The sequence below is a fragment of the Monodon monoceros genome, unplaced genomic scaffold (assembly GCF_005190385.1).
Source record: "Monodon monoceros isolate NGI ecotype Baffin Bay Population unplaced genomic scaffold, NGI_Narwhal_1 Super_Scaffold_11, whole genome shotgun sequence".
Taxonomy (NCBI): Eukaryota; Metazoa; Chordata; class Mammalia; order Artiodactyla; family Monodontidae; genus Monodon; species Monodon monoceros.
Window position 1 is genome coordinate 48,119,981 of NW_021703767.1, and position 16,433 is coordinate 48,136,413.

General features: G+C 36.6%; 2 protein-coding genes across 4 annotated transcripts in view; one reads left to right on the forward strand and one right to left on the reverse strand.

The window, feature by feature from the left end:
• The window catches only part of TFG (trafficking from ER to golgi regulator), a 44,848-nt gene extending 37,201 nt beyond the window's left edge, over positions 1-7,647 (forward strand). Inside the window, 3 exon segments of the mRNA XM_029213850.1 lie at positions 3,216-3,268; positions 3,270-3,312; positions 6,827-7,647. Of these exon segments, the coding sequence (XP_029069683.1) occupies positions 3,216-3,268; positions 3,270-3,312; positions 6,827-7,209 (479 nt within the window). The 3' untranslated portion in view covers positions 7,210-7,647.
• A 424-nt stretch (positions 7,648-8,071) lies between these two features.
• The window catches only part of ABI3BP (ABI family member 3 binding protein), a 262,119-nt gene continuing 253,757 nt past the window's right edge, over positions 8,072-16,433 (reverse strand). For all 3 annotated transcript variants that reach the window (XM_029213847.1, XM_029213848.1, XM_029213849.1), the window contains 5 exons: positions 13,665-13,744; positions 12,842-12,871; positions 12,058-12,219; positions 10,648-10,770; positions 8,072-9,248 (listed from right to left, as the gene is read on the reverse strand). In XM_029213847.1, coding sequence (XP_029069680.1) covers positions 9,133-9,248; positions 10,648-10,770; positions 12,058-12,219; positions 12,842-12,871; positions 13,665-13,744 — 511 coding nt within the window. In that variant the 3' untranslated portion in view covers positions 8,072-9,132. The remainder of the gene's footprint in view (positions 9,249-10,647; positions 10,771-12,057; positions 12,220-12,841; positions 12,872-13,664; positions 13,745-16,433) is intronic.

Sequence of the window (16,433 nt, forward strand, 5' to 3'; positions counted from 1 at the left end):
GGATACAGAAAAGAGCACTAAAAGTCATCAAAGGCTAGGAAGTATTGCTGTTTGACAAGCTAAAAAGGTGACAAGGATATAATTGAAATCTGTAAATCATATGCCAATAAAATGGATAAGCTGAGTAGACTTTTAAAGTAGCTTTTATTATGTAAATTTTGAAACATGCAAAAGTAGAGATAGAATAATCAACTCTTCATGTTTCTGTCATGTGGCTTCAACACTTACTAATATTTTAGCATTCTTTTTTCATCTGTCTTGCCTCTTCCACTCCCCTCTTTTCACTCAGTTATTTTAGTATGCATGTCTAAATGATACTCTTTTCTTTTTAATGTAATCACCATATCATTATTATACATAACAATATTGTGATTCTTTTTTAAACTTTACTGAATATGGTTGATTTACAATGTTGTGTTAATTTCTGCTGTACAGCAGAGTGACTTAGTTATATGTATATGTATTCTTTTTCATATTCTTTTCCATGTGGTTTAAGTGATTCTTAATGTGAACACATTATATTTGAATTTCTGTAGTTGTCTCATAGTTACTTTATTACAGTTGGGGGCTTGTTCAAATTAGGAGTCTTACAACAAGGTTCACATTTTCCATTTGATTGTGTGTCTTTAAGTCTTTTTTTTTTTTTAATAGCTGTCAACCCTACATGTTTCTAAAGTCAAAACTATGTATGTTAATTAACTATTGCTATGTTAACAATTTACGCCAAAACATAGATGCTTAAAACAACAAACAGTTATTATCTCACAGTTTCAGAATCAGGGATCTGGGAGACGCTTAGCTTGGTGGTTTTGGCTCAGGGTCTCATGAGCTTACAGCCTTCTGAAGCTTAACCTGCACTGAAGGATTCACTTCGAAGATGACTCCCTCACATGGTTGTTGGCAGGAGGCTTCATTTACTCACCGCATGGATCTCATAGGCTGCTTGGGTGACCTCATGACAGGCAGCTTCCACCAGAGTGAATGATCAAGACAGTAATAGGAGATGGCTGTCTTTCACGACGTGTCCTCAGAAATGTCATTGTCATTTCTGCAATATTCTAATGATATAGAGGTCAGCCCTATTCAGTGTGAGGGGACTACACAAGAGAGTGAATACTCATGTGTTTATTGCTTGGTCTTTGCTAATTTTTGTATTGTGGAGTTAATCTTTCTAATTTCTAAAAATATAAAGGATACCAGCCCCTTATCATATGCTATACATGTGCAGGAGTCATTGAGGGTCATCATAGAGGCTGGCTACCAATCTGTGTCACAAAGTTTAGTCCTAGAGGCCTCACCATTACTCTTTGCTTCATCCTATTCTCTTTCTCCCTAGGTAATATATTTTATTGCTTTTACTTTTTTCTACCATTGATTCTTTCTGAAAATATAATACACAAAACGTAGCTTATATATTTTTTTCCCTCAGATCATAGCTTACTCTAAACTCTGTTGGCACCTTGCTTTTTCACTTAATATATCCTGTAGCTCTCTCCTTCTTCAAGTATGTCAAGTTGTTCTTCATTGTTTACAACTGAACACAGACTTCTTAATTTTCAGAATACTGTGACAGAGAGTGAGAGTCCTGTTTTGGACTTGAATGAAGTGTATTTAAAATAAGTAAAAGAAATACTTTGTAGAGATAGTATTTAATCACAGGGTCGGCATTTTCACAATGAGTTCGAAGCAGATTAAGAAAAAAATAGAGCGCGCACTTGCTTTAAGAATTGTTGTACCCTGTCATTTTTTTATTGAGGAAAATGATTAGGCTTTTTTGAGTGGGAGATCCTTAGGCTCACTGGCAGCAGTCTACTACATGGAGCTTTAATCTCAGACTTTTCGATGATACTAAGTTAATGTTTATATTAAACAAGGTAACATGTACAAAACTCCTTTTAAGCTAACGCTCTAGAGTTATGCCCGGGTTCTGGTGATGGTTCTTACTAGCTGTGATGTATTGACCCCAGGTAAGTTGCTTAATCTTTCTGAAAAAAGGATTGCTAATGAGGTTGATTTTTTTTTTCCCCCTATGTATTCATTGTGTGTTCTTTGCTCATTTTTGTATTGTAGAGTTAATCCTTCTGATTTCTAGGAATTAGAACCCACTGTCAAATGCTATGCATATTCCTCCCCTTTGATTATATTTCTGTACCAGATTCTGGCCACTTCTGTTCTAAAATTTAGTTATGAAATGCAATCTAGGATTAAGGCAGTACCTTCTAAAAGGTGGTTAACTTCTGTACTACCTTTTGTGCTATCGATAAATCTTGAACCATTAAGAAAGCATTTAAGAAACTTTTTGTCCGTTTTTGGTTGTATTTGGGAAGAGGATTAATAGCTTAAAAATAGTTAAGCAAATTTTATTTCTATCATAAAAAGCATACCACTGCTGGCTAGGAAATAATCTGGCTATCAATAAGGGCATAGCTCATTTAGTGCTGCAGTACGTAGAGCTGGGCACCCAGTCCAGTAGCGTGGGTTCTATCCTGGGATCGCAGCCTGTGAGCACTAGCTGCCTCCTGCATCTCAGTTTGAATGCCACTAGAAAATGCATTGACTTTTTTTTAGTCATTGTCTTTTTCCGCCAAAAGTATGCTATTTACCTGTTGTCTTTTGATTAACAGCAGGTAGTTTGAATATTTTTTAAAGACTCAGCAACATAAAGTTGTTTTAAAGATTTAAATACTAGCTAGAGTTTTTAAAAATTTAAATTCTAGCTAGATATTACAGTGCAAGTTTTATTGCTCTCTAGGCATTAGATCTAGCTAAATCCACCATTAGAACAACTGTAAAGTAATAGAGATGATAAGGACATGAACCAGTAAATTCTTACGTGTTTGGAAATCACAGGAGCTATTAATGGTATTTGCCCCTTTCCTCAAATTTTTATTTATTGATTTTTACTGAACATTAGTAGTACATATCTGTTGACAGTTGGGTTTGAAAACATTAGTTTTTCTGGAATTTCTGAAGTAACCACTCATGTTATTTGCTGCCGATTAGAGTTCTCTGTAGTTATTCCACAGCAGAGTGGCCACACTTGTTAAATTGTTCATTCTTCTCTTCTTCATAGACAGAGGGGAACAAACACATTCTTGTGTCTTGGTTCTCAGTGTGTTTATGTGTGTGAATGGGGGGAGAATTAAATGTGCTTTGAAAGCGTTTCTCTTCTGCTGCGTTAAACCTGCCTCTTTGCCTTGTCTTGTCTCTTTTAGGTCAGATGTACCAGCAGTACCCGCAGCAGGCTGGCTATGGCACTCAGCCACAGGTGCCCCCCCCAGCCGACGCAGCAGTACGGTATTCAGTATGCAGGTGAGCGGGTGTCCAGAGGGAGCTGTCTCTGTACTCAAGAAACTTTAATTCTTTCCCCCTAATTCCTTGATTTGTTATAGTAGGTATTAAGTATTTACTTGGGGGGGGGGGGAATAACACTTGTTTTATTTATTTTTAAATATTTTGCATAAAAATTTTTACTGTAAATCACCATTTCAGTTTTCCAGTGGGCAGGTAAAACTTAAAATCATAGTAGATGATTCAGTAGTAACCTGTAGTATAAAAAAGTTTTTAATACGAAGTTACCTCCTACTGATGTGATGACTTACCTGCTGGGTGATGTAGAGCTACAAAAATGCAACATTTTTTCCTCCATTATATGTAACACATTATCCCAGTGTACTCTTAGTACCTGTAAAAGCATTAACAGTTCCCTCATGGAACTTTCCATGGAACATGGAAAGAGATGGTCTTATTAAATAAGAACCAAATTAAGCTACATAGGTTTTTAAATCTCCCAAAAGTATGTAGGAATACCAAAAACAGGCCATAAAAGTAGAATTGTGTAAAACGTAATTCAGGCAACTAAGAACATAAAAATCTCTCAGTGTAGCTTTGAATACTGTGGTTATAATTCAGGTAGTTTTTACATTTGTTATATCTGAGAATTTTGTGTTCAACTCTTGTTTTACAGTCAAAGATTTAAATATCAAAATTTCAACTGTAATTTTAGAAAAGTAGTAAGATTAACTCTACAAAAGTGAGCAAAGAACATGCAATAAACATGGGGGAAAACAGTCAACCTCATTAGCAATCCCTTGTGTACACATTATCTCATTTAATATAAACATTAACTTAGGTATCATCGAAAAGTCTGAGATTAAAGCTCCATATAGTAGACTGCTGCCAGTGAGCCTAAGGATCTCCCACTCAAAAAAGCCTAATCATTTTCCTCAGTAAAAATGACAGGGTACAACAATTCTTAAAGTAGGTGTGTGCTCTTTTTTTTCCCTTAAATCTGCTTGGAACTTATGGTGAAAACACCATCCCTGCAGTTATAAGTTTCAGAAACCATGTGGCCCCCAAAGCCTAGAATAGTTACTATCTGGTCCTTTACAGAAAAACGTTTGCTGACCCCCTGAATTAGACCATAAAATTCTACCATTGGAGTCTGACATATTTTAACACAAAGAACAATTTTTATTTGGATTGGATTTGCTGTGGAGTGATTTAACCTGTAACGGCTAGTTTTTAATTATATAAAATAGGTGGAATGAATTTGAACTTGGACTATAATATTGGGGGAAGGTTATTTTTAGGATGCAGTCCTTTAAAGAAAATCTGTGTTACAAATTATATAATTTGTAGAAATAATAGATATTAGAGTGGGAAAGACCTAGTTATCTAATCCAGGGGATTTCAGTCTTCACCATACTTCAGAATCACCTGGAGAGGTGTTTTTTGAAAGTTACAGGTGCCTGGGCTCTACTCCCAGCGATCTTGTTTTATTTGGTCGAGCATGGGACTCAGGCTTTTTTATTTTAAATGCTTTGCACGTCATTCTAAAGTGCAACCAGGGTTGGGGACCTCTGATCTTGTCCCACCCACTCATTTTATAAATGAGACAACTAGGGTTCAGAGGGTTGTGATGCATCAAAGGACATGCAGCCATTTAGTGGGGGAACCAGACCAGAACCCAGTATCCTTGACTTTGTAGTTAATGACTTCCCTATATCATTCTACATTCTCCAACCATGACCAGGGGTTGGCAGACTTTTCTGCCATAAAAAGCTAGATAGTAAATATTTTAGGCTTTGTGGACCATATGACTCCTTGTTCTTTAAAATTCATTTATTCAAAGAACCACAGAATTTCCATTTCTTGCCATTTCTGGCAATTTGCACCAAAGTTACTCATTTATTTTGTTTTTCAAGGGAGGGGGGATGGTGGTGGGAGGAGGAGAGTATATACATATAGAGGTATTGCTATATTATGGTCAAAGACTAGTAGGTTGCTAATGAAACAGCATCTTAGGCCCTTAGGGGTTATTCCCTCTCTTGAAAAATAGATATGGTTGTCCCCAGATGCTGTTAAGCCAGTTTAGATTTCACCTGCCAGGATGAGAAGACAGCTTTTATTTTTTGCTCACAATCTTAAGTTGAATAGATATTTTCAGTATAAAAGCTGAGTCCTTCTGTTTCTCCAAAAACTTACAGTAAAAAAATTTTATGTAGAGGATAGGAGAAATTGTATGACATCAAGGTTTCATCATGAATTGACTTTAGTTCAGTATTTAGATACTGCCATGAGTAAAATGCATTAGATATTTGATTTACTTATTAAAAATTAAGCTTGCTCTTAATGATTTTAGTCAGGGTCTTCACTGAGTAAAGTTTAGTTCTTTTCAAATTATTATCTCTGTATTTCTGATCCTGCTAGTCCTATTAACTTGAATTTGGGAGATATGGAAATAGTCAAGTAAATACTCTGCTTGGAGACTAAGTGGTGGTGGTAACATTGGACCATCTTTGACACTCTGACACTTTGGCAGTTTTCCTCTGTGACCTTTTCCAGTTTTATTCATGGACTGTGTCAGAAAGGTTTCTTTCATGAGTAAATTTTGAACCCAGGTTCAAGGTGAGTTCAGAATATACTCAAATTCATTCAATCCTTTTTATTTTTATTTTTTTAAATGCAGGGTTGTACATATTTTAATAATTTTCTTATGTATCTGGTATTTAATGCTGACAGGATTCCAGTCAATGGAGAGGTTTCATTGCAAGTAGCTGCAGGTGTGTTTCATGGTAGAGATAAAAGTTTTTAGTGAAGCAGACCTTTTATTTTAAAAGACTTTACATCCTAGTAACTAATGAATATAGATGTTGATTTTTGTGGGGCAATATGATATGCTTTCTGTGTGTTACATTGTTACTGCTAAGCCAGAATTTTGAATTGTAAAGGCAAAAACTTTACATCAGATACCAAATCTAAAAGAAAGATTTTAAGGATTGTGAAAATTGGCACTTAATGTTTATTCTTAAATGGCTTAGTTTTTATAGAGTGAATAAACCTTAAAGCATCTCATTAGCACAATAAGATGTATTTGTAGCACCATTGTTTCATTTAAAAATATTCATTCTCTACAAATAAAATGTGTTTTTATTTGGTACTGTTATTAAACAGGCCCCTCAGAACCAGGTTAATGACTAGCTTTTGCATTAATTCCTGCATTTATCATTTGAACATCTACTCTATACTGGGAGTTATGCTAGAACAGGAGATTGCTCTCAGGGATTATACAGTGTAGGAGGAGTTGAAGTAGAAGAAGTATACATAGTGGTTTTAATTTTAGAGGGTTTACAAAATTGTCTAGAAAGTGCTTCTTGGATACTATGTGGTCTTGAAATATAGACTCTGCTACTCTACTTGTTGCATAAATACTTAGGATTAAGTTTGTTAAATTTCTCATTTTTTTGTCCATAACAGTAAGACTAATTCTCTGGAAATTGGTCACCAAAAGGAAAAATAAGATATGTACGTTTTGCCTTTTCAGCAGGCTACAGTCAGCAGACTGGACCCCAGCAACCTCAGCAGTTCCAGGGATATGGCCAGCAGCCACCTTCCCAGGCACCGGCTCCTGCCTTCTCTGGTCAGCCTCAGCAACTTGCTGCTCAGCCGCCACAGCAGTACCAGGCGAGCAGTTACCCTCCACAGACCTACACTACCCAAACTTCTCAGCCCACTAATTACACTGTGGCCCCTGCCTCACAACCTGGAATGGCTCCAAGCCAACCTGGGGCCTATCAACCAAGACCAGGTTTCACTCCACCTCCTGGGAGTACCATGACCCCTCTTCCAAGTGGGTCTAACCCTTATGCACGTAGCCGTCCTCCCTTTGGTCAGGGCTATACCCAACCTGGACCAGGTTATCGATAAGGAGGCTCAGTTACACTGATGAATGTAGCTGCTAGCTGTTTGCCTCCCAAAAGACTCCAATACTACTCTTTTAATTTGTATTGAAGTTCACAAGTTTAAAAAGCAGAGCATTTTTTTATGATATCATTGTTGCTGTTAATTGAAAGTTAATTTGCTGGAAGAAAAAAGACCAAAATGAAAGTTTTTTTCCTCCCCTGCTTAAAATTGTAGCAGCTCCCTAGTTATTTTGGAACACTACTCTTACATGTGTGCAAAGTGATTGACTTTCTAGCTTGCCTTGTCCAGAGGATATTAAAATGCTAGGTTGAAGTTCAGCCATCTTACTTGGCTTTTTACTATTAACATGATGTACTAAAGTAGATCCCTTTGCGAAGACTAGATATTATGTATAAATGTAACAAACGTTGATAGGTTAATAAAGAAAGATGATTGAATCCATTAGTGGTCTTGTAATTTAATTTAGTCATTGACACTATATGTGTGTGTGTATATATATATATAGAGAGAGAGAGAGAGAGAAAAAACACAAATCCTTATTGATGTTTTGGTCTTAAAATGAAGTATAGCCCTTTTATCTTTTATGCCTTTCTTGTGAAATAGATTTCACAGGAAGATAGATTATATAATATTATTATATATAAATAAACACAATAGATTCAGTATTAAAAGATACAAGGGGGGGTTTGGTAGATCCTAAATAACTTGTGATTTTCCTTATAGAAATGAACCATTCAGAAATGAAGAACTCGGTCTTAAAAAAACTACATCTCTTTATTGCAGAGTTTATACTTGTTTGAAAAATATAAAATGAAGTATTGATAAAACTGAAGCATGGTGAAAGGTGGTAAGCACAGAAAGGTCCTTTAAGGATGAGGGCAACAATGCAGCATTCCCATCTCCCTCCCCAAATGAAGGAGAAAAATACTTTTTTTTTTTTTTTTTTTACATAAAAACGAGTCAGATTTTCATTACAGGTTGGGTTAGACAGAATTACGAAAACAGCCTCTGATACATTCATTCCCTAGAGATCTTCTGTGTAAAAATATAGTAAATATCCTATAAAATGGCAGGGATCTCATCATGCATTATCCTTTTGTGCTTAGACTTTACAGTCAGTCTCTGTATACAGCTTGATTAGAATTATATTAAAAACAGTAGGAACACAACTGCTTAAAGGGATAGTTTGACAAATAACATTCAGACATTGTAACATGTTTATGGGTAGAGAAAGAAAAAAATATGTATTTTGAAACGCTATATATAATTCTCAATTCTATTTATAACTGAAATGAAATTTACTGATTCAAACAAAATCTTTTCAATAGTTCGCAGATATTTGAGGAAATGTATACTGTCATGAATGGTTAACTATTTAAACGCTTCAGAAAAGATATTCAGCTGTTGCTAAAAAGTTGAAGTTTAAATAAACATGTGAATATTAGCACCTTTTTCCCCCAGATACATATGCTGAAGATAATTTGATCTAATAAGTTAAACCAAGTAGAGGTTTATGGAATTAACTCACCAGTAGGAAGAATACAGAATAATAGTAAGTATTTTTTAAAAAGTATATTAGTTTTTTGATGTTAATTTTGTTATAAAAGTATCTCAAAACATCATTACAACAGTGTGATAAATAATATACAAATGATCTCTTAAAATACCATGAATAGGGAGCCAGCTTCCCCAAAAATGTTATTCTGTTAATGTCAATATTTTGCTTTCTTTAAATGACTTTGTAAAACCTGATAAATATTCTTAGCAATCTTCCTAGTAAACATCTAATATTGCTATTAATTAGATTTTAAACGTTTATACATAGTAAACATAAGAGCTTTAAATGCATGTGACAAACACCATACTGTTTCCAATTATTTTTTGCCATGATGAAACAGAAGGCACTTCTGAACGTGATTGCAGCATCTACCATTTTCCAGGAATTGTGGTCCCACATTCATACCACTGGACATAATTGATTTGGGTGTGACCACCAATTTCTCCAAATTGGACAGGTTCCTGGCGAACTGCTCTGAAATAGCCTGAGAGAAAATAATTAATTTTAATAGCTGCTATGATATATTTTTGTCCTCAGTGCTCATAGGTTGAAGGGTGTCGTTGAATGCCTGAAGCTTACTCTAGGTGAAGCAGAGTATTTTAGAAAAAGGATAGTAAGAGAGGCCCTGGTGTCTTTCCTGAGGTGGTAATGGCTAGCTGAACATCAGGGACACTTGAAACTCCTTGACATCTGCCTTAATCTAGGATGGGATGGTTGGTAGTATTTGAGAGAGAAAGCTGAAAGGGGGCAGGAGTTGGAGGGGTTTCGTGTTTTATTTGAGTATAACTGACCAAGTTCAGTACACACTTTGACCTACGTAAAAGTGTACTTTCTGTACTTTACAGCCTAGTGATGGTCTGTGAAGTTACCTGGTTAAAGGAGTGTTGTACTAAAATGTTAGGAAACAAAAGAAGGGTTGGTCTAAGATTGCTAGATTTCTCAGAACTAAAGTTTGATGAAATCTTCCTTCAAGGACCCTACACTAAGTGATTAAAAATTTTGCTGTGAATGTAAAATGTTACAGAAATAGACACAATTTACAGTACATTGTATATCCGGTTCCTGTGAGGCAGCAGTTTCAATTTTCTGATAATGAGTTCACAGATCTTATTAAGTCACCTTTTAGTGTGGTTGGTATTTTTAGTGCCAGTGACCAAAATGTGATGCTGAAAAGACTAGTCAAATAATTTTAAGTATTTAACAAGCCCCTCTTGGTAACTCCTGAGTAACATGGATGTGTAATTTACCCTTTCTTACCCTACCTGGACAGGGATTAAATTAATTTTCAGTCTTTTCAATTCTTACTAAACAGCTTGGTGCTAATGTGTCCGTAGCAAGTTACAGTGGTTAGTCATTTCTCAGCAGAATTCTTCTATTTTAATTGTATTTATAGAATTATTTATAAGGCAAGTAACATTCTTTTTTCCTTCTACAGTAGTAGTAAAGCTTTGAATTTCTTTAAAATTTTTTAAAAAGGAATAAAAAAAAAATGCCTGTGTGCTCGGTATGACAAAAACCGTAAAAGTAGTGCATGAATGATTTAAGCTGGGGAAATTAAGCTTCTTTTTTATAGCTGTTTTTAAGCTGCTCTTTTATAGCTGCTTTTGAAAATTCAGGTTTTCTTAAAGTAGAATGGATTTACATAAGATGTTCTGTAATTCCCCTCAGCTCTAAGGAAAAGAGTCTTAAGGAATGGGAGGAAAGTGAAGAAACTTCTATTAAAGTCTTCCTGTTAAGGTCTTATGTGGGAAGTCCTTTTTCCTAGGCAGATGGAGTAGTAGTACTACAGAATTATTTTTAAAGTGATTGATTTTCTCAGCTTGAATGTTTTTTGGGTTAATTTGTAAAAGCCTCTTACTTACGAGGAGGCTCAGAAAACATACCTTCTTTGGTGGGTAACTGGTCAGAAGAGAGTTGCTGTCCTGTGCGTCCATCTAAAAATGAGTCTACGAACTGGCAGTGATCTTCTCCATGGCCTCTCTGATCACCTATGTTATAAAATTTTCCTGAAAAAACAAATTAAAAGGATCATGAAGTATTGCTGCCTTTGATATGGGAGGACTCTGAAATAATCAAATTGTTTCAAATAATCTGTCTTCCTTGTTCTTGTACTTCTCCCCCCTTCCTTTCCAGTTCGAGCCACCAGTGTTCCTTGATTGAACTATGGAAAGCTGGCGTCCCTGCTTTCACTCTTGCTTTTCCCTATTTTTCCTCCCCTCCTCCTTTCACAGATTAGTCATCTTTTAAAAACGCAACTCAGATAGTGTTACGCCCCTCCATCAATCTCTCCAGCAGTCTTCTGTTATACCCAGAATAAAACCCGGGAGTCCTTACCTGGTTTCCTAGCTCCGCACGATTTCATGCTGCCTGATCTTCCCCTTACTAAGCCTCAGCCACACTAGTGGAACCGGCGAGGCATTTTCTGCTGCAGGTCTTTGCGCTTCTCTTCCCTCTACCTCTGGTTCTTTATCCCTCGATCTTTGCGTGGTTGGTTCCTTCTTATAGTTTTCTTCTCGGCACAAGTGCTACCTTTTGAGGGGGGTGCTTTTCCTAACCATTCTAACTAAAAGAGTTTTCATTCAGCCATTTTTTTCCTCCATTTTCATTCCATTCAGCCATTTTCTTTCACCCTTTTTTTTTCCTTCAGAGCACTATATGAAATTCTTATTTACATGTTCGCTTTCTGTCTCTCCCCGCTAGATTGTAAGCTACAAAGAGCAGGAACGTGTCTTATTTCCTGCTTTATCCCCAGCACCTGGAACAATGTCTGAACAAAGCAGATAGTTCTGTTGAATGATTGAGCAAATGTCTACCTTTCTATGTTGGGCCAATCTTATTTAAAATTTTTACTGTATGAATATGAACCCACTGAGTCTGGAGCAAGGGGTTATAGCCCTTCTGGCTCAGTGTTTTAATCTTGCTCTTGTCTCTGACAGACTTAAAATCTTAAATACGTCATACTCCTTCCATGATTATTGTTAGATACACTCTTTTTACTACCAGTAGGCTTTTTATCCTGGGCTGGCTGTAACAAAATTGAGCTTGGATGTGACTAGTTTTTCTACATTCAGGTTTGCCACGATGGCACCGTTTCAGATTGCATTTTCATTATTTACCTTCTTACAGCATGTCTCAAATCCTAAGATTCCAATAACATCTTGCTCAAAAAGGAAACTTGTATTTACATCACACCTTCGTGTCTGGGACTGTCCATAGAAAAGGCTAAGTTACAGAATGCTGCAAAGCATTTCCTGAAGGATAATCCTCAAAACAGAACTGATGGCCGTGCTTACCTGTGAGGGAGTCACTCAGATAAATCTTGTATCTGAGAGAGTTGCACAGCTGCACCCCTACAAACTTTTTATACCACGTCCTTTTGACATACTGTTTGCCCTTACATTCTGAGTAAGAGTCTGAATTAAAGGGTCTTTCAGTCCAGATGGCATCTCTTCCTGCTGCATAAGGAAAGCACATGGTTTGAGTTTAGTATTTGACTTTCGGTCCTGAAGAGCTGTCTTAAAAGCTTTTAAAAAAGCAGTTTGCCAAGTTCATTGTCAACCTGCTGATAGCTGGTTTTCTCCAGTGCTAAATATTGGAGCCAAAAATATAGGAGTAAACCCCCAATTAAATTTCCATCAATGATGAGGTAAATCTTGGAGCAGTATGTGTCAGAGTTGACTAGCCTCTGCAGTGCTCAATGTAGAACAGCATCCCTTTAGGAGCAAATTTAGGTTTCTTTTTTTGCAGCATATTATACAATTTAAACAGTTGCTTTAATGTGACTTGTTATTAAAAGTGGAAGTGAGGGTCCTGTATCTTGACTTAATTATTAAACAGAAAAGTTGAGCTAGTCTGTTACAAGAATGGAAAGCAAGTTTTAAAATATTCAACTTGTTCCTGAAACAACATAGGCTGTCAATGTTACTGAATGTTTTAGGTAAGCATTCATACCTGATTGATATTCTAAGAAGACTAAATGGACTAAAGTGAAATCATGACTAAAATTCTACCATGCCCGTTTAGTTGAATCACTGTAGGAAAGCGTGTAGTTGTGTTCTCATCCAGGTAGGTACTTACCAGAAACTGGCTCACTCACTCTTGGGTCAGCTAAGGAGAAACAGCAAAGACAGAGTCAGAGGTTATTAGGTAAGTCCCAGTGTTCCAGTGACATAGTGAAGAAGATGGGTGCTTACAGTTGTTAAGGAATCTTGCAAAACGGTACACTCTTACTACAGTCCAAATTTGAAAATTGTATATTTTGTTTTGGGAATTGTTCTGCAGTGGAGAATCTCCTCCGCCACGTACTCAGCTGTATCTTTTATATGTGATTTGTGTAGTTACTAGTCTTCATTGCTGTTCTAGATTTTACTTCCATTTTAAAATCTTCCTCTTTTAGTTTCATAAAAAAACTATTGATGATAAAATCACCAAGATGCCATGAACTGCATTTGGTGTAAAAAATTATACACTAATGCTGTGAGTACAGATGTATCTCATTAAGGAATTGAAACTTAGGCCAAATTAGAAAATTTCACGGCTGTTCATCATAAAAAACTCACATGAATTCCCTTTCTGGATACTGTGGCTGAGCGTCTGATATTTTGATTATAGGCACAGATTCTAGGCATAGAGAGGAGCATTCATGCACTATTGAGTATAGACTGACTATATGCTTTTTTTCTTTTAAACTGATATGCCTAATGTTTTTCTGACATCAAGATAAATGAGGAAAAACCCAAGGGGTGTTTCCTTAAGGGTACCTTCATCAGTTTGCTTTTTCAAATGGATTTTTTTTTTTAAATCAAATGCTTTACCCAGTGTTTAGCTAGGTTTCAAACAAGCTATGCAAAACATGGTGACCCTTTATATCCTTGTTAGGAATTACTGCTGATGTGATTACCTGATTCAGTACTGAATGCCACCGTGTTGCTGGGTGGGCCTTCACCAAGTGGGTTTTTGGGTTTCACCTGGAACTCATAGCTGTGTAGGGGGGAAAAGAAACAAACAGAAAACAGAAATAATGTTCTTAAGTGGTAGGAAACAAACAATTTTCTTGTCATACCGACATTCTTCCTGATTCTGTTTTGAAATCATCATGACAGTGAATGGACATATGTTCTAGAAGAAGCTTCAGGAAAGAAAAATTCCTTTAATTCTACTGTTCAAACAGCTTGTCTAATTGTTTTCTAGAAGAAAAGGGTTAAGTTAATAAAAAAGATTGTTGTCTTTTAAAAACTCCAAATTAATAGAAATAGCTGGGCAGGTTGCTAATGGACATACAGGAAAAGAGGTATGTGGTGGACCCAGGCTAATTCCAGTAACAAGAGCCTCAGTTTCCTTCAAATGTTTAGCTACTTCCTGGGAGCGCAGAATAAATTCCTTTTTATTCCTTATTATCCCAACCCTGGGTATAGCCATAGACTTAGGCAGTGTTCTTCATTGTGGGGTTTGAGCTACCCATGTCAGAATCACATGATAGAGCTACACTGGGGAAAGTTTGTTTAAAGTGCAGACTTCTTGTTCCATTCTAGCTACTGAATCCCTTTTTGAGGGGTTCCAGAGAGGTATTTATAATAAGTTCCCGAGGTGAATCCTGTGCCCACTGACATTTGAGAACTACTAGATAAGCTATGGGAGCAGATGTACATGAAAATATTTTGTTGCAAGAAGTTCCTGGTTATATCTCCTGGAACTTGGGTCTTCTGTGGATCATAGGAAGCCACGATATATTCTGAGTAGGGGCATGGTAGTGTCCTTCTATAAACTAGATTTATATGGGCCAGGCCCTTAACCCTTTATGTTAAAAAAACAAAAGACAAAATAAGCCCATATCCCTTGCAGTTATGTTTGATTCTGTCCTTAAGAATTATGCACTAAATTACTATGCAATATTTGACAAATTTCATCCATAGAATACTCAAGCAGTGCAAACCCTTTTAAGTTCAAACAGTAAAGCTGTTTGTCTGAAACGAAGAGTTCCTTTCAGTAGCAGACTTAGCAGGAAAGTAATTTTGAATGTAAAACCAGCTTGAGTCAGCTGATAGAATTGATTGAGTTTCAAAATTGTGAAAGACTTTTGGGAGATAATTCCTGTTTTTAAAAAGTTTGTAATTGACTAAGAGTGCAAAACACAAAAAATACTTTAGAAAAAAGTGAAAAACAGAAGGATGACAGCTCTTAATTTGGTACAGAGGATACCAAGTGAGCAATAACAGAACTTTCTGGGGCTCAAGGAGTCAGATTTTTGACCATTGAGGTACTGCTGGAATCTATAAGGAAGACAGATTCTAGCATTACAATGTGAACATTTTTTGAGTTCCTACTATGTACCAGATACTACATAGGAAAAGTAATACACACAAACCCCAAGAGATAATTATTTTCCTATTTTTCAGTTAAGAGCAATGACGCTTTTAACCATTGTACTCTTATTGTCTTTGCTTTTCCAAACTTTGTGATATGCGGATTAAAACATGCAGGGTTTTCATTTATTTATTTTAAAAACTTTTTAACATCTTTATTGGAGTACAATGTTGTGTTAGTTTCTGCTTTATAGCAAAGTGAATCAGCTATACGTATACATAGGTCCCCATATCTCCTCTGCATCTTTATTCCTGTCCTGCCCCTAAGTTCTTCAGAACCTTTTTGTTTTAGATTCCATATATATGTGTTAGCATATGGTATTTGTTTTTCTGTTTGAGTTACTTCACTCTGTATGACAGGCTAGGTCTGCGTCTTTATTCCTGTCCTGCCCCTAAGTTCTTCAGAACCTTTTTTTTTTTTTTTAGATTCCATATATATGTGTCAGCATATGGTATTTGTTCTTCTTTTTCTGAGTTACTTCACTCTGTATGACAGACTAGGCCCATCCACCTCACTACAAATAACTCAATTTCGTTTCTTTTTAGGGCTCAGTAATATTCCATTGTATATATGTGCCACATCTTCTTTATCCATTCATATGTCGATGGACACTTAGGTTGCTTCCATGTCCTGGCTATTGTAAATAGTGCTGCAGTGAATATTGTGGTACATGACTTTTTGAATTATGGTTTTCTCAGGGTATATGCCCATTAGTGGGACTGTTGGGGTATATGGTAGTTCTATTTTTAGTTTTTTAAGGAACCTCCATACTGTTCTCCATAGTGGCTGTATCACTTTACATTCCCACCAACAGTGCAAGAGGGTTTCTTTTTCTCCATACCCTCTCCAGCATTTATTGCTCATAGATTTTTTTTAAATTAATTTATTTTTGGCTGTGTTGGGTCTTCGTTTCTGTGCGAGGGCTTTCTCTAGTTGCGGCAAGCGGGGGCCACTCTTCATCGCGGTGCGCGGGCCTCTCACTGTCGTGGCCTCTCTTGCTGCAGAGCACAGGCTCCAGACGCGCAGGCTCAGTAGTTGTGGCTCATGGGCCTAGTTGCTCTGCGGCATGTGGGATCTTCCCAGACCAGGGCTTGAACCCGTCTCCCCTGCATTGGCAGGCAGATTCTCAACCACTGCGCCATCAGGGAAGCCCTGTTTGTAGGTTTTTTGATGATGGCCATTCTGACCAGTGTGTGGTGATACCTCATTGTGGTTTTGATTTGCATTTCCCTAGTGATGTTGAGCATCCTTTCATGTTTATTGGCAGTCTGTATATCTTCTTTGGAGAAATGTCTATTTAGGTCTT